The sequence below is a fragment of the Bufo gargarizans genome, chromosome 5, assembly GCF_014858855.1.
Source record: "Bufo gargarizans isolate SCDJY-AF-19 chromosome 5, ASM1485885v1, whole genome shotgun sequence".
Lineage (NCBI taxonomy): Eukaryota > Metazoa > Chordata > Amphibia > Anura > Bufonidae > Bufo > Bufo gargarizans.
This window is the reverse complement of record NC_058084.1, coordinates 323,796,252-323,816,300: the sequence shown is the minus strand read 5'-3', so window position 1 is coordinate 323,816,300 and position 20,049 is coordinate 323,796,252. Positions and strand designations below refer to the sequence as shown.

General features: G+C 43.6%; 1 protein-coding gene across 1 annotated transcript in view; it reads right to left on the bottom strand.

Annotated features, from left to right (window-relative positions):
• The window catches only part of LOC122939140 (N-acetyllactosaminide beta-1,6-N-acetylglucosaminyl-transferase-like), a 69,358-nt gene extending 49,966 nt beyond the window's left edge, over positions 1-19,392 (bottom strand). Inside the window, exon 1 of the mRNA XM_044295138.1 lies at positions 18,360-19,392. Coding sequence (XP_044151073.1) covers positions 18,360-19,335 — 976 coding nt within the window. The 5' untranslated portion in view covers positions 19,336-19,392. The remainder of the gene's footprint in view (positions 1-18,359) is intronic.
• Between the last annotated feature and the right edge of the window lie 657 nt (positions 19,393-20,049).

The following is a 20,049-nucleotide window of genomic DNA, read 5'->3' as shown; positions in this document are numbered from 1 at the left end:
AATCTTTTTCTGGACTTGTAAATAGATTTTTCAGCACAATAAAGTCTTTCCTAGCACTGTTCCTAGCGCCTGCTGACATCTCTCCCTACACAAACACACTGGAAAATGGCAGAATCCAAGATGGCTGAGGCTATTTATAGGGCTGTGACATCACAGAGCTGGTTGGCTGCTGATTGGCTGCATGCATGGCATTATGGGTGATCCCACCTTCCCAGAGTTCCATTCTCCGAGTCCTTACACGTGCTGCAGCCATTTTAGGAAAAAATTTGATTTGTTACTACGAAGCGTGAGGAAATTCGGCATCACTGCGAATCGATTTTTTCCTGAAAATTCGGATTTAATTCCACTTCGTCAATTTCGATTCGATCATCTCTAATTGACAGGAACCGTGCTAACCACCCTGTTCCTCCCCTCATGGTAGGGGTAGGCTGGTCCTGGTTCCTGTCAGGAGAGGGAGTTCCTATGAAGATAGAGAGGAAAGAAGAAGCAAAACAGAGCTTCTGCTCCTAAGGCCTCCTGCACATGAAAGTTTTTTTTTCCGTTTACGTTCTGTTTTTTGTGTTCCGTATATGGACCATATACGGATCCATTCATTTCAATGGATCCGCCCAAAAAAACATATGCCTTCTGTTTCCGTATTTCTGTTCCGTTCAAACATAGAACATGTCCTATTCTTGTCCGCATTACTACTACTACTGTTCTAATAGGGGCCAGCTGTTCCATTCCGCAAAATACGGAATGCACACGGATGTCATCCATATTTTTTGCGGATCCGTTTTTTGCAGCCTGCAAAACCATACGGTCATGTGCAGGAGGCCTAAGAGAGGTTATCCAGGGAGATCAACTTGATTGTACCTCATGTAAATTCTTGAGAAGACACTGCTGTAAGTTGAGGGACTACGGCTAAGACACCCATCACCAAGAATACTACTAGGCCAGCACAATAATAGTGCTAAATTGCAGCCATCCAACCTGCCTCTATATTTCTTACTGGTACCAGAAAATTGCCCTTGAAAACAGTTGCTACTAAATGTATTTGAAGTTCTATGTTGCACTTAGTAAAAAATACTTTATTACATTTAAGGCTACTTTCACACTAGCGTTCGTGGCTCCGCTTGTGAGCTCCGTTTGAAGGGGCTCACAAGCGGCCCCGAACGCATCCGTCCAGCCCTAATGCATTCTGAGTGGATCCGCTCCGAATGCATCAGTCTGGCAGCGTTCAGCCTCCGCTCCGCTCAGCAGGCGGACACAATGTAAGTCAATGGGGACGGATCCGTTTGAAGATGACACCATATGGCTCAATCTTCAAACGGATTCGTCCCCCATTGACTTTCAATGTAAAGTCTGGACGGATCCGTTCAGGCTACTTTCACACTTAGAAATTTTTTAACAATATAATGCAGACAGATCCGTTCTGAATGGAGCCACCGTCTGCATTATATGAGCGGATCCGTCTCAGACGGATCCGCTCTGAACGTAAGTGTGAAAGTAGCCTTATTCCTGTTTCATTCTTTAATATATACATTTCCACTGCACCGATCCCCATGGAGTTACGGCCTGAAGGAGTACACCGTGACACAACACTTTATCACGGCCACCACCACTATCATCCTCTGCATCGGCTCCTCCATGTATATTCTGCTGCTATGACGAAAAGCAGAAATCCAAACAAAAGTAGTCTGACCATTCTGAAAAAGACTGACCATTCTGAAGATCATATTGTTGGAATCCATGAGCTTTAGGCTCAGCTGATTTTAAAACTTTATTGGGCCATGAATGAAATGAATGAAAAATAGAGCAGACTAGACATTAGATTTTAACTCCCATCACAATTTTAAGGGGGTTTCCAGGATTTGTATGTTAATGGCCTATAAACAGGATCAACAGTCATCAAAATCAGATCAATCTGGGTACGACCCCCTCCCACCTGATATCCTGAAGAGAGGCCATTAATATAAAAAAATACTGGAAAACCCCATTAATCTTGTGGTTTCAACTAATGTGATCTTCTAGGTATTTACAGTAACTACCTAACATACAGACAATGTGAGGAAAAAAAATCTGAGGAACACAGAACTACAGCAAGGGCCAATTGAAGGCTGTGCTTGCAGGTTACTTCCTACTAGGCAACTAAGAATTGAGAGGAGGGCGCACATATTAGGGAATCTCTGCAGAGGGATTGGTGCACTGTATATGAGGACACCTTCTGGCTGAGGTACTGCATATGGTGACCCTCTCTGGATTGGATCATGTAAAAAAGGCAAAACAGCAGATCCTGCTATGCCTAATAGAAGAATGTCTTGTTACAATTTTTTTTTTTTGCTTGATACAAGTGATCCATTAAATAATCTCTCCCATTTTATTGCTTGAGGGTTTCTGTAATCAAGGTGTTTTTGGTTCAGGAGAAACGACAGTGTATTAATGTATTCAGGAAGCTCATATGAACATCAATCTTTGTGGGGGTGGGAGTATACAGCATATTCTTCAAAAGGGTTGTTAGAGCAGGACACCCCCCCAATAAAGTATATGGATGACATAGATGATGCCCTTCAGGAGCCCTCTATATGGACCAGAAGGCAGAGTTGATGGGAAGCAATGGCTGTTAAAGGGGTTGTCCACTTTCTGGTTACTGCTGACCATTGTGTTTGTAAGATGATTATATGGCACTTACTAATATAGCCTTTGTTTATATTCCTGTCCATAAAATAGCTGCTGATGGAGGGTCCATGTGATGGCTCCTACATTCAAATACAATGCACCTTCCATCTGCACTTGTACTATTGTGAGTTTAATGTAGGCGCAGTATGTTTAAAGGGAGGAGGTCAAATGACATGTCTCCATCAATAGCTATTTTATAGACAGGACCTCCCTGTGGACAGAACAAAAGACTTGGCAAAATCTGGGGAAATATTGAAAAAGGCATAGAATTTCAACAAAAGTTATATTACTAAGTGTCATATAGTCATCTTACAAACACATTTATCAATGGTAGCCTGAAAGTGGCCAATCCCTTTAAGTGATGTACTCAAGTGGTCCATGTATTATATAAACCATAGATTATCTGACTTGCCACCATGCAATACTACATATAATACTACAGAAGATGCTGCCAGGAAAAATGCATAACCGGCAGGATCTTCTCCTCCAGAAAAATCACTTGTTTGCCAGAGACAATTCATTCAGTGGAAATGCTGTATATAGTAAGCTTGTTGCACTTCATGTCCCTGGAAAGTGAAGACCCATTCACTGACACAAAATGTGATTGCGCAAATGTTGAAAAAGGATCCAGATACCAGTGCCTTCCAAAACTTTATATTTTTTAACTTTTTTTACACTTTATTTTTTGTCCGACTTTTGGGAGTCTGATCCCCTTTACAATGCATCACAATACTTCAGAAGGTAGTTACGATGCCTAAGGAAGACATCGGGCTGCCTTCCCTTCTATCAGGTCCCCGTCACAACAGCACGGGGACCCGATGGAAGATCCGATGCCCGCACAGACATTGCACGTGCCACGGGGCGCATCAAGGGTTTTGGATTTTCTTTAATCCAAGTAAAACAGGATACAGTTGAAATGATATGTACGGGATCTAGCATCTTCTTCAGATTGTGGGCAAAGACGGTAGGATTAACACTGAATTACAACACACATTCTTATAAGCACATAAGCAGTTCCACTGGCACGAAAAATGCCCATTGGAGGTGGGGCCAAAGTTTAATTCATTAAAACACATAATACACAACTGTGGTGCACATACTATGGAGACAGGGTAGGCAACTGATATGGGGCCTGTTAGGGAGGCCACATCAGAGTATAAGAGAACTGAAGACTTTACTGGAGAACTTTTTCAGAATGTAGTTGCAGTACAGATGTCTTAGCATGTTAATGTAACCAATTCCATCTTGACTTTAATCCGTAGAGGACCCGCGCCGTACATGTACAGCGCAGATGTCTGTGACTTAAGGACCAGCACCGTACATGTATGGCGCTGTGATCGGGCGGGTGTAGGAGACGGGCCGTCCGATCCGAGGCCCGGGTCTGGCAGTCACTGATAGCCGGACCCCTGCTGCATGCGCCGGCATCAGTGAAATCACCAATGCCGACGCATTAACCCTTGATGCGCCCCGTGGCACGTGCAATGTCTGTGCGGGCATCGGATCTTCCATCGGGTCCCCGTGCTGTTGTGACGGGGACCTGATAGAAGGGAAGGCAGCCCGATGTCTTCCTTAGGCATCGTGGCTACCTTCTGAAGTATTGTGATGCATTGTAAAGGGGATCAGACTCCCAAAAGTTGAAGTCCCAGAGTCGGACAAAAAATAAAGTGTAAAAAAAGTAAAAAAATATAAAGTTTTACAAAAAAATGTAAAGTTTCAAGTAAAAAAAAGCATCCTTTTCCCAAAATAAAGTAAAAAAAATAATAAAAAATAAAAAATAGGGAAAAAAGAAAAGTAGACATATTAGGTATCGCTGCATCCGTTTTAACTGGCTCTATAAAAATATCACATGACCTAACCCCTTTAGATGAACACAGTCAAAAAAAAAAAAATAAAAAACTGTGCGAAAAAATCTTTTTTTTGTCACCTCACATCACTAAAAGTGTAACACCAAGCGATCAAAAAGGCGTATGCCCCCCAAAATCATACCAATCTAACCGTCACCTCATCCAGCCAAAAATGTGCCCCTAACTAAGACAATCACCAAAAAAAAATGAAAAAATATGGCTCTCAGACACTAAGGCCTCTTTCACACGGGCGTCGCGTGTGAGGGCCGGATAGGAGGCGGGTGCGTCACGGGAAAATGAACAATTTTTTCACGCGAGTGTAAAGCGTTTTAATGCATTTTGCATGCGCGGGAGAAAAATCGGCATGTTTGGTACCCAAACCCAAACCCGGACTTCTTCACAGAAGTTCGGGTTTGGGTTAGATGTTCTGTAGATTTTATTATTTTCCCTTACAACATGGTTATAAGGGAAAATAATAGCATTCTTAATACAGAATGCTTTGTAAAATGTCCATTTAGGGGTTAAAAATAATAAACAAATTTAACTCACCCCATCTACTTGGTCGCCTAGTGGATCTCCTCTTCTTTTCTCTTTCTTCCGGACCTGGGTAAATGACCTTTGATGTCGTCACTGCGCTCATCACATGGTCCATCACCACGGTGATGGACCATGTGATAGATCATGTGATGGACCATGTGATGAGAGGAAGAGGAGATCCGCTACGCGACTAAAGTGGATGGGGTAAGTTAAATTTGTTTATTATTTTTAACCCCTCAATGCCTAATTTACTTAGCATTCTGTATTAAGAATGCTATTATTTTCCCTTAGAACCATGTTATAAGGGAAAATAATAATGATCAGGTCCCCATCCCGATCGTCTCCTTAGCAACCATGAGCAAAAATCACACGCATCCGCACTTGCTTGCGGATGCTTGCGATTTTCACGCAGCCCCATTCACTTCTATGGGGCCTGCGTTGTGTGAAAAACACACAATATAGAGCATGCTGCGATTTTCACGCAACGCACAAGTGATGTGTGAAAAATACTGCTCATGTGCACAGCCCCATAGAAATGAATTGATCCGGATTCAGTGCGGGTGCAATGCGTTAACCTCACGCATTGCACCCGCGTGAAAAACTCACGGTGTGAAAGAGGCCTAAAACATGATATGGAGACACTAAAACATAATTTTTTGGGTTTAAAAAATGCTATTATTGTGTAAAACTTAAGTAAATAAAAAAAGTATACATATTAGGTATCGCCGCGTCCATATGAACCTGCTGTATAAAAATATCACATGACCTAACCCCTCAGGTAAACACTGTAAACAAAATAAAAATGAAAACAGTGTCAAAAAAGCAATTTCTTGTCACCTTACATCGCAAAAAGTGTAATAGCAAGCAATCAAAATATACACCCCAAAATAGTGCCAATCAAACCGTCATCTCATCCTGCAAAAAATTATACCCTACCAAAGACAATCACACAGAAAATAAAAAAAGCTATGGTTCTCAACTTTGGAGACACTAAAATGATTTATTGTTTGTTTAAAAAATGATATTATTGTGTAAAACTTAAATAAATAAAGTATGTATGTAATAAATTAGGTATCGCCGTGTCCATAAGAACATGCTGTACAAAAATATCACATGACCTAACCCCTTAGGTGAACACTGTAGAAAAAGAAAGTGTGCCAAAAAAGCAATTTTTTGTCACCTTACATCACAAAAAGTATAATACCAAACTATCAAAAAGTCCTATGCACCCTAAAATAGTACCAATCAAACCGTCATCTCATACTAAAAAAAATGAGCCCCTACAAAAGACATTCGCCAGAAAAATAAAAATAAACTACGGCTTTCAGAATGTGTAGACACTAAAAAATAAAAAAAATTCTAAAATACTTTATTATGTGAAACTGAAACAAACAACCAAAAAAGTTGTCATATTTGTCACATCCGTAATAACCTGCTGTATAAAATAGCAAATGATCTAACCTGTCAGATGAACATTGTAAATAATAAAAAATAAAAACGGTGCCAAAACAGCTATTTCTTGTTACCTTGCCTCACAAAAAGTGTAATATAGAGCAACCAAAAATCATATATACCCTAAAATAGTACCAACAAAACTGCCACCTTATCCTGTAGTTTCCAAAATGGAGTCACTTTTTTGGAGTTTCTACTCTAGGGGTGCACCAGGGGGGCTTCAAATGGGACATCCAGCAAAATCTACCTTCCAAAAACCATATGGCATTCCTTTCCTTTTGCGCCCTGCCGTGTGCCCGTACAGCAGTTTACGACCACATATGGGGTGTTTCTGTAAACTACAGAATCAGGGAAATAAATATTGAGTTTTGTTTGGCTGTTAACCCTTGCTTTGTTATTGGAAAAAAATGGATTAAAATGGAAAATCTGCCAAAAAAGTGAAATTCTGAAATTTCATCTCCATTTACCATTAATTCTTGTGGAACACCTAAAGGGTTAACAAAGTTAGTAAAATCAGTTTTGAATACCTTGAGGGGTGTGGTTTCTAAAATGGGGTCCTTTTTGGGTGTTTTCTATTATGTAAGCCTCACAAAGTGACTTCAGACCTGAACTGGTCCTTAGAAAGTGTGTTTTGGAAATTTTCACCTTAGTTCACTATAGTTCTTGGATATTATTTCATTCTAAACTCAACTCATGTGATTATATGTTCAGATTTCTCAATATTGTACAAGCACAATGATTTGTGCCACACCTTTAATTATTTGCACTTAGAAACTTGGCCAGAACCAGACATTGTTATCATTCTTTCCAAATTACAATCAATTAAAGAGAACCTTTCTACGGATTATGCCTATGCACCAAATGATTCATGCAAATTACACAATTTTCACAGTTTTTTCTTAAAATTTCTTAGCGGAAATAAAAGTTAGTATTTAGTCCTAACCAGACGTCATTGTGGGACCAGGAGTCCCAGGGGTGTAAAACGGGAATCCCTGAGTCACTGAGTCACTGCTGTTAGCCCCCCCCCCCCCCCCCCCCCCCATTCACTCTGATTGACATTCCCTTAGCTTCCTGACATCACCACAACCTCACTGAAGAATAAACCGGCACTCCAATTTGCTGAATGATTCTTGTTTATTGGTCACTCATATATGCAGTAGTGACGCGCGTTTCAGCACATACATGTGCCTTTGTCAAACAGTAAGTGTACAGCTGATTGCAAAGATACAAAGTGAACAAGAATTTAAATAGCCCACCCCAAGTCACATGACCTAAGCGTCACGTCACCAGGGAAACGGTGGACGGGAACCAAACAAGCGAAAAAAATACATGGAAACATACAAATTCTGTTATTCCTCTCCGTGGTCGAGTTACGAAAGTTTCTTAGTTACACTGCAAAAAATCATAAATACGCATGATGAGACAAGAGAAGGCATGTGATAATCCTGAAAGATCACATGCATGAAACAAAAAGAGAAATAATCATAAAAAGCTTGTCACGGCATAATCACAATTTAACCCCTTGGGTACCAATGTCTGCAAGCGACGAATCCAAAATGCCTCTCGTTTGAGTAGCATCTCGGCTATTTCCCCCACGTCTGGGCAACAAAACCTCTTTAATTATTTGGAAACGTAGCTGCGAGACATTATGTCCCAAATGGTCAAAATGAGATGGAATAGGTAACAGTAAATTTTTGTTGCGTATAGTGGACGTATGCTTGCCGAAGTGGTCTTTCATACACATAGTAGTTTCCCCTACGTAACAAAGACCGCACGGGCATTTCAATAAGTACACAAGAAATGTACTGTTACAGGTGAAATGTCCTTTCACTGGGATCTGCTCCCCGGTGTGTGGGTGTGAGATGTATGATCCTTTAAGAACACTGGAACAGTGAACACAACTGAGACAGGGAAAGGTGCCTTTTTTTTACTGAAGAAAAAAACATTTGTTTCAGGCTCCTTTTGTATCGGCTCTTATGACCCTGTCTCTTATATTACCTGCCCGTTTGTGCCACATCATTGGGAGACTTTGGGATTCTGTCACCTGCGGGTAGGATCTTGCGACTATGTTCCAGTGTTTATTAATAATGGACCTAATACAATTAATCCACGGGTCGTATTTCTGTCGAGGTTTCACGATGCCTGTGGAAGAGGTTTCACTTTTTAACCTTTGTTGCTGCAATAACTCTTCAGGTTACCCTCTCTGTCTGAACTTATCAGGCATCTCATCTAAACGATCGCTGCGAGTAGATGGATCACTCACAATTCTATTCACCTTTTGAAATTGGGAAAAGGGTAGGGATTTATTTGATGGCAGGTGGATGGTTACTTTCATATCTAAGCAGGCTATTACAGTCCGTGCTCTTGGTGTAAAGATCTGTCATACATCTGCCATCAACACCCTTGATGACCCAGGTATCTAAAAATGAATTTTTTTCAAAAAATCTCAATGTAGGGTAAATTTCAGTTCAAATCGTACTCCATTGATGAGGGCTGTAAACTCTAATAGGGTCTCAATGACGCAAAATACATCGTCAATAAAGTGCTTCCAAAAAATGCAATTTTGCTGATAAACCAAACTAGGATATCTATGGTCCTGTTCAAACTGCGCCATGTAACAATTTGCGTATGGCGGTGCGGCGTTGGACCCCATCGCGGTCCCGCACCGCTGTTGGTAGTATGTGTCCTGAAAAATAAAATAATTATGTTCCAGGACAATAGTCAGGAGAGCAAGAAAGAAATCCTTTTGACCCTCTGAATATTCACTGTTATCTAACAGGGCTCTAACAGCTGATAAGCGCCTGGTGTGTGTGATAGAAGTGTACAAACTGCACACGTCAAAGGTCACTAGAATGCAGCTCTCATCAATGTGCACTCGACTGAGTTCTTCTAAAAAATGTTGTGTGTCCCTAAGGCTACTTTCACACTTGCGTTCAGAGCGGATCCATCTGCATTATATTGTAGAAAAAATTCTAAGTGTGAAAGTAGCTTCAGACGGATCCGTCCAGACTTTACATTGAAAGTCAATGGGGGACGGATCCGTTTGAAAATTGAGCCATATAGTGTCAAATTCAAACGGATCCGTCCCCATTGACTTACATTGTAAGTCTGGACGGATCCATTTACCTCCACACGGCCAGGCGGACACCCGAACACTCCAAGCAGCATTCAGGTGTCCGTCTGCTGAGCGGAGGCCAAACGCTGCCAGACTGATGCATTCTGAGCGGATCCGCATCCACTCAGAATGCATTAGGGCAGTACGGATCTGTTTGGGGCCACTTGTGAGAGCCTTTAAACGGAACTCACAAGCGGAGCCCCGAACGCTAATGTGAAAGTAGCCTAAGGTAGGATGGGGCTTTCTGTGTGAGTGGGGTCAGGACTTTTCCCAGTAGTATAGCAGGTGGAGAGATTATGGAGTCGGATGCAGCAACTATTGTCGCCCAGGTGGGCGTTCCATAGATTTGTGTACCTTGGGCAAGGTATAAAGCACAGGACTAATAGGATATTGTTTTAATAAAAAAAAAACACCTAGTTTCTTATCTATAATACATTTCTCCTAGCTTTCCTGTATGAGTGTCTGCAATTCGTGTTTTATATCAAAGACTGGATCCCTCAATAGCACCTCATATGTATTGCTATCTGACAACTGACCTAAAATTTCACTCACATAGTACTCCCTAATACAACCAGGGCTCCCCCCTTGTCGGCCGGTTTGAAGATAAGGGTATCATCATCCAATAAACAATTAATTGTTTGTCTTTCTAGTGCAGAAAGGTTATGATGAAACTGGCCCCCTTTAAACTGCAATAATAATCTCTCTATATCCCTTTGGACTAAACTGATATAAGTTTCAACGGGATGTTCAGTTTTGGGGGGCATATAATGACTTTTTAATCGCAGACCAAACTGTTGCAGTGATAACACATCATCAGTCCCCACTGAAGTATCAATGTCCTGTGATGAGGACTCTCCATTCTTAGAAAAATAGGCTTTCAGTCGCATCGAGCGAAAAAAAAAACACTGAAGGTCCATGTCCAAATCAAAAGTGTCAAAGGTTGCAGTCGGGCTGAAGGACAGGCCCTTCTGCAATACTTGAATTTGTGACGGACTCAGACTTTTGGAAGACAAATTTAAGACAAGTGAGTCTGCTGTACCCGAGAGAGAGGGTCAATCGCGGAGCATCTGCCTCTCCGATGATGTCGGCGGCCTGCCCTACTTGTATTGGCCTTCTTTGGCGACGACAAAGAGGTCTGCTGGCCAGTAGTAGAGTCGCTCCCAGAGCCTAATGTTACATTGCCTGCCCTGCAGCCAGGGCGTCCGGTGTTCTGAATTGCAGCACCTGACTTGTCCTGCCATTTTGGAAGCGCTCTATTGACGATGTATTTTGCGTATGGCAGGGCGGCATTGAGACCCTATTAGAGTTTACAGCCCTCATCAATGGGGTACGATTTGAACTGAAATTTACCCTACATTGGGATTTTGAAAAAAAATCCTTTTTAGATACCTGGGTCATCAAGGGTGTTGATGGCAGATGTATGACAGATCTTTACACCAAGAGCACGGACCGTAATAGCCTGCTTAGATATGAAAGTAACCATCCACCTGCCATCAAAAAATCCCTACCCTTTTCCCAATTTCAAAGGGTGAATAGAATTGTGAGTGATCCATCTATTCGCAGCGATCGTTTAGATGAGATGACTGATAAGTTCAGACAGAGAGGGTAACCTGAAGAGTTATTGCAGCAACAAAGGTTAAAAAGTGAAACCTCTTCCACAGGCATCGTGAAACCTCGACAGAAATACGACCCGTGGATTAATTGTATTAGGTCCATTATTAATAAACACTGGAACATAGTCGCAAGATCCTACTCGCAGGTGACTGAATTCCAAAGTCTCCCAATGATGTGGCACAAACGGGCAGGTAATATAAGAGACAGGGTCATAAGAGCCGATACAAAAGGAGCCTGAAACAAATGGGTTTTTCTTCAGTAAAAAAAGGCACCTTTCCCTGTCTCAGTTGTGTTCACTGTTCTTAAAGGATCATACATCTCACACCCACACACCGGGGAGCAGATCCCAGTGAAAGGACATTTCACCTGTAATAGTACATTTCTTGTGTACTTATTGAAATGCCCGTGCGGTCTTTGTTACGTAGGGGAAACTACTATGTGTATGAAAGACCGCTTGGGGAAGCATAAGTCCACTATACGCAACAAACATTTACTGTTACCTATTCCATCTCATTTTGGCCAGTTGGGACATAATGTCTCGCAGCTACGTTTCCAAATAATTGAAGAGGTTTTGTTGCCCAGACGTGGGGGAAACAGAGCCGAGATGCTACTCAAACGAGAGGCATTTTGGATTTGTCGCTTGCAGACATTGGTACCCAAGGGGTTAAATCGTGATTATGCCGTGACAAGCTTTTTATGATTATTTCTCTTTTTGTTTCATGCATGTGATCTTTCAGGATTATCACATACCTTCTCTTGTCTCATCATGTGTATTTATGATTTTTCGCAGTGTAACTAAGAAACTTTCGTAACTTGACCACGGAGAGGAATAACAGAATTTGTATGTTTCCATGTACTTTTTTTCGCTTGTTTGGTTCCCGCCCACCGTTTCCCTGCTTAGGTCATGTGACTTGGGGCGGGCTATTTAAATTCTTGTTCACTTTGTATCTTTGCATTCAGCTGTACACTCACTGTTTGACATGTACGTGCCGAAACGCGCGTCACTACTGCATATATGAGTGACCAATAAACAAGAATCATTCAGCAAATTGGAGTGCCGGTTTATTCTTCATTGATTCGCCTGGGATGACACCCACTGACCGAGCACCCACATCAAGCACAGTGCCACCCGACATTGTTGTATAATCACCACAACCTCCTCTGAAATCTCACGCCTGTGCATTGAACACTCTGCTTCCTCCTCGCTCACATGCGCAGTGACCTATTGAGGTGTATGTACCTCAGCTCACTGTGCATGTGAGCGAGGAGGAAGCAGAGTGTTCAATGCACAGGCGTGAGATTTCAGAGGAGCTTGCCCTGATATCAGGAAGCTAAGGGAATGTCAATCAGAGTGAGTTGGGTGGGCCGGCAATGGTGATTCCAAGACACAGGAATTTCAGTTATACATCCCTATGACTCCTGATCCTACAATGACTTCAGGTCAGGGCAATATACTAACTTTTATTTCAGCAAAATGGCTTAATGGGCATAGAGGGGTTATCCAAGAGACCTCCCAGAGTGGCCGACCCACAGTGGTGATCATACCTTTCTAGTCCCCGCCGCTGGGTTCAGTGTTGCTCCCGGGCCGGGTCATCCTCTCCCTGCAGTGCTGAAAACAGATGACCGGCGCAGCCAATCACAGGCCACAGCGGTGACCTGCTCTCCTTGTATCATGACAACTGGTCATGTGAAAGGAGCAGGTCCCCACTGTGACAGATACGGAAATCAAAAGCAGGGACCAGGTAAGTATGATCTCCACAGCGGGACAGCCACGCTTTGGGACGCCTTTATTAGTATTGGATAACCCCTTTAATTTTGGAGACTGTGTAATATGTCGAGCAGTGATGTGCCATTCGCTGCACAGATACAGTATAATGACCTGCCGCACCTTTTCAGAAATCAGGAGAGTTGGCTCTCTGGGCAAAAGGCTTGAGTAATAATTAATAAGAGCAACAGAGAGATAAAGAATTACAGTAACTTTCTTGTCAGATTTATGATAATGTACAGTATTTGTCAGAGAACTTTATCAGGTGCTGCTTATCTCGCACAAAATAAAATAGGTAAATTCTAACCGGGCTGATGCATTTTACTCCACTGGAAGACCTTGTTCCAAATCTACTAACATGTGTGCACCTACTTTCTTGCTTAAATTGCACCACAATGTCACACAAACATCAACCTTTAGGCCTCTTTCACACGGGCGTCATGGATTTGGGCCGGTTAAGATGCGGGTGCGTCGCGGGAAAATGCGCCGTTTTTCAGCGCGAGTGCAAAACATTTTAATGCGTTTTGCATGTGCGTGAGAAAAATCGGCATGTTTGGTACCCAAACCATTTTATTATTTTCCCTTATAACATGGTTATAAGGGAAAATAATAGCATTTTTAATATAGAATGCTTAGTAAAATAAGGCTGAAGTGGTTAAAGAGAGTCTTTCACCTAATCTGAGCGTTTTAGACCGCTCAGATCAGGTTATAGACTCTTTAACCCTCATTACGATGATACCTTTGGTCTTATGTGTCCCTCGCCCAGATAATGAAAATAATACTTTTTAAACTTATGCAAATTACCTTCTGAAGGTGCCCAGGGGCGGCGTTACTGGGCGATGTGCCCAGAAAAACACACCTCCAGCCGGCGGACGTCACGAGCGGCACCAGATGACGGCGGGCTGGGAACTGGCCCGCACCTGCGCACTGCTCTGCCCATTATGGGCAGAGGAACATCCTTTCATATTGCGCATGCGCCGGCCGGCTGTCTTTAGTTGGCCGGCGCATGCGCAATATGAAAAGCTGTTCCTCTGCCCATAATAGGCAGAGCAGTGCGCAGGTGCGGGCCAGTTCCCAGCCCGCCGTCCTCTGGTGCCGCTCGTGACGTCCGCCGGCTGGAGGTGTGTTTTTCTGGGCACATCGCCCAGTAACGCCGCCCCTGGGCACCTTCAGAAGGTAATTTGCATAAGTTTAAAAAGTATTATTTTCATTATCTGGGCGATGGACACATAAGACAAAGGTATCATCGTAATGAGGGTTAAAGAGTCTATAACCTGATCTGAGCGGTCTAAAACGCTCAGATTAGGTGAAAGACTCCCTTTAAAAAAATAATAATAATAATTTAACTCACCTGAATCCACTTGTTTGCGCAGCCCGACTTCTCTTCTTTCTTCTTCTTTGCTGTGCAGGAGGAAAAGGACCTGTGGTGATCACACAGGTCCTTGATGGACCATGATGGACCATGTGATGAGCACAGTGACGTCACGACATGTCCTTTTCCCTGCTGCACAGCAAAGAAGAAGACAGAAGAGAAGCCCGGCTGCGCGAACAAGTGGATGAGGTGAGTTAAATTATTAATTAATTTGATTTTTTAACCCATCCAGCCCTATTGCACTATGCATTCTGTATTAAGAATACTATTATTTTCCCTTATAACCATGTTATAAGGGAAAATAATAATGATCGGGTCCCCATCCCGATCATCTCCTAGCAACCATGCGTGAAAATCGCACCTCATCCGCACTTGCTTGCAGATGCTTGCGATTTTCACGCAACCCCATTCATTTCTATGGGGCCTGCCTTGCGTGAAAAATTTACAAAATAGAGATGCTGAGATTTTCACGCAACGCACAAGTGATGCGTGAAAATCCCCGCTCATGTGCACAGCCCCATAAAAAAATGAATGGGTCCGGATTCAGTGCAGGTGCAATGTGTTCACCTCACGTATTGCACCCGCGCGGAAAACTCGCCCGTGTGAAAGAGGCCTTAGACAAATGATCTACTCCTCGCCTGAATAGGTGATGTAGTTTACTGGAAAGGGTGTGGGTTCACTGGAAAGGGGCATGGCCTAAGATGCACCATTTTGCACCAAAATAAACTGTCCATTTTTAACAGAGGTTTTTTTCACTGATGCCTTTCTGAGAAACGGACGTTAAAAACTGACCCATTCAATTGTATTGTATGATTGCTGTTGGTCAGTGAAAAATGGACAAGATAGAACATGTTCGTGTGAATAAGACATAGACTACCATTGGTCTTAAAATGGACGTGTGATGGCCGTTAAAAAAATGTACATCACATGTCTGTTTTTCACTGCCGTGCACATGGGTGCATTACACCTCTGGGGGAATTGACGAGAGCATTATGCATGCTAACACTACAGGACAGCATTAAACTACAGGGGGACTATGGGGGAGGGTGAGAGCATTATACATACTAGCACTACTGGGGAGCATTATACTGCAATGGGCAGTATGGGGGACATTACAATACAGGCCAGGCCACTACAGAGGAGATTATAATACAGGGGGAAGTATAATACAGGCCGGAGCACTATAGGGGGCACATTATAATACAGGTGAAGCACTACTGGTGGCACATTATAATGCAGACCGGACACTAGAGGGGGCATTATAATTCAGGAGGCATCATACAAATGGGCACTATAGACATACTGGCACTACAGGGGGCATTATAATACAGGGCACACTACATGGGGTCATAATCACAGGGGGCATTGCATGGTTTTATACCTACTGGGACTACTACAGGGGACATTATAAATACTGGGGACACTATGGGGGTTTTATCACTACTGATAGCTCTAAAAGGGTGCCTTATATAGAGGGGCCTTGTTACTGCTGGGGGCACTATAAGGGGGGGGGGTCTTAATGCTCTATGGGGGAACTATGGTAGCATTATTATTGGGCACAATATGGAGGGCATTTATACTAATGAGGTCGCTACTGGTGGTACTGTAGGGGGCACTATTACTATTGAGGGCAGTCTGCAAGTTATTTTGGGGGCACTATCTGTATGGTACTATTATTTCTGTATTATAGTGTTTGTGGGCATTGGGGAGAATAATGTTGGGGCACGGAATCTAAGATGTCTCTGTCAAGCTGTGCAGAGACGAGATGTGGCAGAAAAAAGTTATCATGGCGGTCTGATCTCCAAATGGAGAAGATGAAGGAATAGAACATCTACATCAGAGGAGACATCACTGAATGTAAAAGGTATGTAGTGCTGTATTGCCTTGTATGTTTCATAGTGCTGCATGTGATGTCCAGTGGCGTGCCTGGGGGGGGGGGGGGGGGTTTGTGCGCCCCGGGTGCCGGCTCTGACGGGGGTGCCAGAAGGTCCAGAAGCAATGAGCACTTCCATCAATACAGATGGAAGCGCTCATTGCTGAAGTGCTGACACCTGTGACCCAGTCCCACATACTGCGGCGGGGCAGGGAGCGGAGCGCATAGTTCCCTGCCCCGCCGCGATCACCGCCATAGGCTTCATAGGCCTAAAGCCTATGCGGTAGTGAAATCCCGGCGCAGGCACGCATGATGACGCCATCACGCGCGCCTGTGCAGGGACTCAGCAGCACAGTGCTGGGACTCTGCAAGTAAGCGCAGGTTAGTATTTAGCTTTTATTTTTTATTTTTTTTGTTTTCCTTTTATGTGCCAACTTTGGGGGACATGGGGGGCCGGGGTGCACACTGGACAGAGGACGTGTGGGGGCAAACTTTTATTTTATTTTATAATGTGCCAACTTTGGGGGACATGAGGGGGGTGCACACAGGAGGACGTGGGGGGAATATGGTGGGATACTGTGTGGCACAGTGGGGGGCAATTAATTATGGGAGGGACGGCAATGTGGGGGACACTGCAGTGTGGGGGGCAATGTGGGGGACACTACTATGTGTTGGGCAGCATGGGGGACACTACTGTGTGTTGGGCAGAGTGGGGGACACTACTGTGTGGGGGGCAGCGTGGGGGACACTACTGCATGGGGGGCACTACTGTGTGGGGGCCAGCGTGGGGGACACTACTGTGTGGGTGGCAGCGTAGGGGACACTACTGTGTGGGGGCAGCGTGGGGGACACTACAGTGTGGGGGACACTACTGTGTGGGGGGCAGTGTGGGGGAAATTACTGTGTGTGGGGCAGCGTGGGGGGCCTTGCTATTGGAGAGGCACTGTAGGGGCCAGTCTATTATTTCTGGGGACACTATACAGGGATTATTGCCTGGAGCACAGTATTGGGTGTTATTATTACTGGGGGCACTCTAGGGGACATTATAGCCGCTGTGGACACTATAGGAAAATTTGGGGTCATTTATGAAACTGATGTAAAGTAGAACTGGCTTAGTTGCCCATAACAATCAATCAGATTCCACCTTTCATTTTTGACAGCTATTTTGGAAATCCAGTTCTACTTTACACCAGTTTGATAAATGACCCCAATTATGTTTACTGGGTTCACTATTTTTTCAGCAGTATACTACCTGGGGCATTGGGGGGCACAACGGGCACAGTATTGGGAGTGGCAGCAGGATCACACTGTGGGGACACCAGGAAGGGGGGGGGGGGGTTGATGGAAAAACTGAGAAATCTAACATGTCTGTGTTACAAACTCTGTACAGACAAGATGCACCTGAAAGAATTTCTCATGGCAGTCTAACGGAGGAGAAGAGGAAAGAGAAGGTCTACATGATAGGAGATGTCCCTGGATGTAAGAGGTATGTGGTCAAGTATTGGGAGGGGGGTGCCAGAGAAATGACCCGCCCCGGGTGCCAAACACCCTGGGCACGCCACTGGTAATGTCCATCTAAATATGTCTTTAAGGCCTCAAGCACACAACTGTATTTTCTGTCCACATCCCATCCGCATTTTTTGAAGTTTGAATGTGGACCCATTTGTTTCTAAATCTGTGTGCCATCCATATCTATTTGGCTGGGCTGCAAATAATAGAACATGTCCTGTTCTTGTCAGTTTTGCAGACAAGAATAGGCATTTCTACAATGGGGCCCGCGAAAAGTGCCAACTGCAAAATGGATATGGCCATGTGCAGGAGGCCTAACTGTAGGGCTGGGAGAAGGGGTTGGATTGAGAATCTGTGCATGGGGTGGGCGGGGGAGCCATTTCAATTTTTATCTCAGGCAACAGAATGGCTAGAATTGGTCCTGATATGTGCACTATATATGACAATTTGTAATGCTAAAGTAAATTAATTCTATTGACATTATTATAAAATGGTAAATTCATGCAAACTGCACTATATGAGCCTTACATTTGGTCACTAAAGCTTTTTACCACCTTCACCAAGCTACTAAATGAATACTTGTATTTTGGTACAGCATTATACTATCCCAATGCACATACCTGGTATTCTGTTCAGTGTCACCCAGTAATGTTCATCTGGACTGTAAGTGTCCTTAGACCATTTCAGCAGATCCAAGGCTCTCTGATCTTCTAGAATGAATTTGGTAAATTCCCTTGTCAGGGCAACGTATGCCGATCCAAAGTATATGGAGATATTGTGAGGAGGGGGAGGCTTTAAAACGTTGGTCCTCAGCACACATGAATGTACTATATCCTCACGATGAACATATTTGGTGCGGGGGATGGCATGATCTGGAGGCAGGACCCCAGGAGTGATATTTTTCCCATTAAATTTTTTTAAATGTTGTACAATCTCCTTGTTGGTCTTCAAAGGGAAATCCTGTCCACAGGTATTGATCACGTACTTCCACCGCACCTCTGATTTCAGCAGGTCTTTCATGCAGTGCAGGTCCGCCTGCAGTCTCGATATTCCAGCATAAACCACAGGCTCCATTTTTGAGGCAAGAAAAGCATTAGGAAAGCAATTTACAAAATCATCTACTGCCTGCAAGAAATCCGCGCTCGCCTTCTCATCCACATGGACGCAGTAGATATTTTGGGGCATGTAGATAGCCCTAAACAGTCTCTCGAAGGTATCGAATTCCTTGTGTAACACAATAATGTAGGCTAGAGGAAAATCTGCTTCTTCAGCCGAGAGAGGAGCCGTGATGTAATGGTTCTGAATGACATATGCTTCCATGCATTTCCTTCTCTTCAAAGGCATTGTTAACGAATTTACCCAAATAAAAGAATTTTCCGGTTTAGTCAGTCTGTCACAGGCGATCTGTAACAAAGTCGCACTGTGGGAAAACTGAAGTCTGTGCAAGTTATTCTGTCCATTGAGTTGGCTGAACTGACAAAGGAACAATAGCACAACTCCCAACGTAATCACAAAAATAAATAAATGAAAATAAAAAGTCATTCTCCCCAGGGTCAAATAAATAAAGAGCTTCTGATATTTGTTCGAAAACCTCATAGTCCTCTAGCTGTGTGTTCCAGGTGTCATCGCTTTCTTCATCGCTGCTGGGGAAGGATGTTTATCAGCTTGTTTCATAGTGTGTCTGTTTCCTCTGAAAGCTCGGCTTTATCAGTGCCCAATGCCCAGCCTTCTGGGACAGATGACTTGCATATGAATGCAGCAGACCTGCTATTGGTGACTCGAGCATGAATGACTGAGACATGCATTCCGCCTTTTCCTTTGCAATACGGTCAGATTACATACTACAATCCCAGCAATGTACAAGGTATATACTCAGTGATTATCTGAAAATATTAGATCACAACTGTTAATCTGATGTCCAAATACTGATATTTTAGACCTACAAGAGATTGATTTAGCAATTATGTACAAAGAGGTTGGATAATTTTTCATGAACTTTATCATTATCCTTTTATCCTTTGGCAACATAAGCAGTGATCAGGTTTGTGTGTTTTGGATACCTCTATTAGGGCTCATGCATACGGCTGTTGCCGTTTTTGCTAATTAACCTGTTCCCAACCGCCTTAGGCCTCATTCACGCGGTCGTTGGGCGGCCGTGGCTGTTTTGCGCCCCCGCAGACGGCGGGTCAGCAATCCACGGCCGCTTGCTGTGTGCACCCCTCATCACGGATGCGGACCCATTCACTTGAATGGGTCCGCAAGTCCGGAGATGCGGAACGGAGTCACGGAACACCGGAAACACTACGGAGT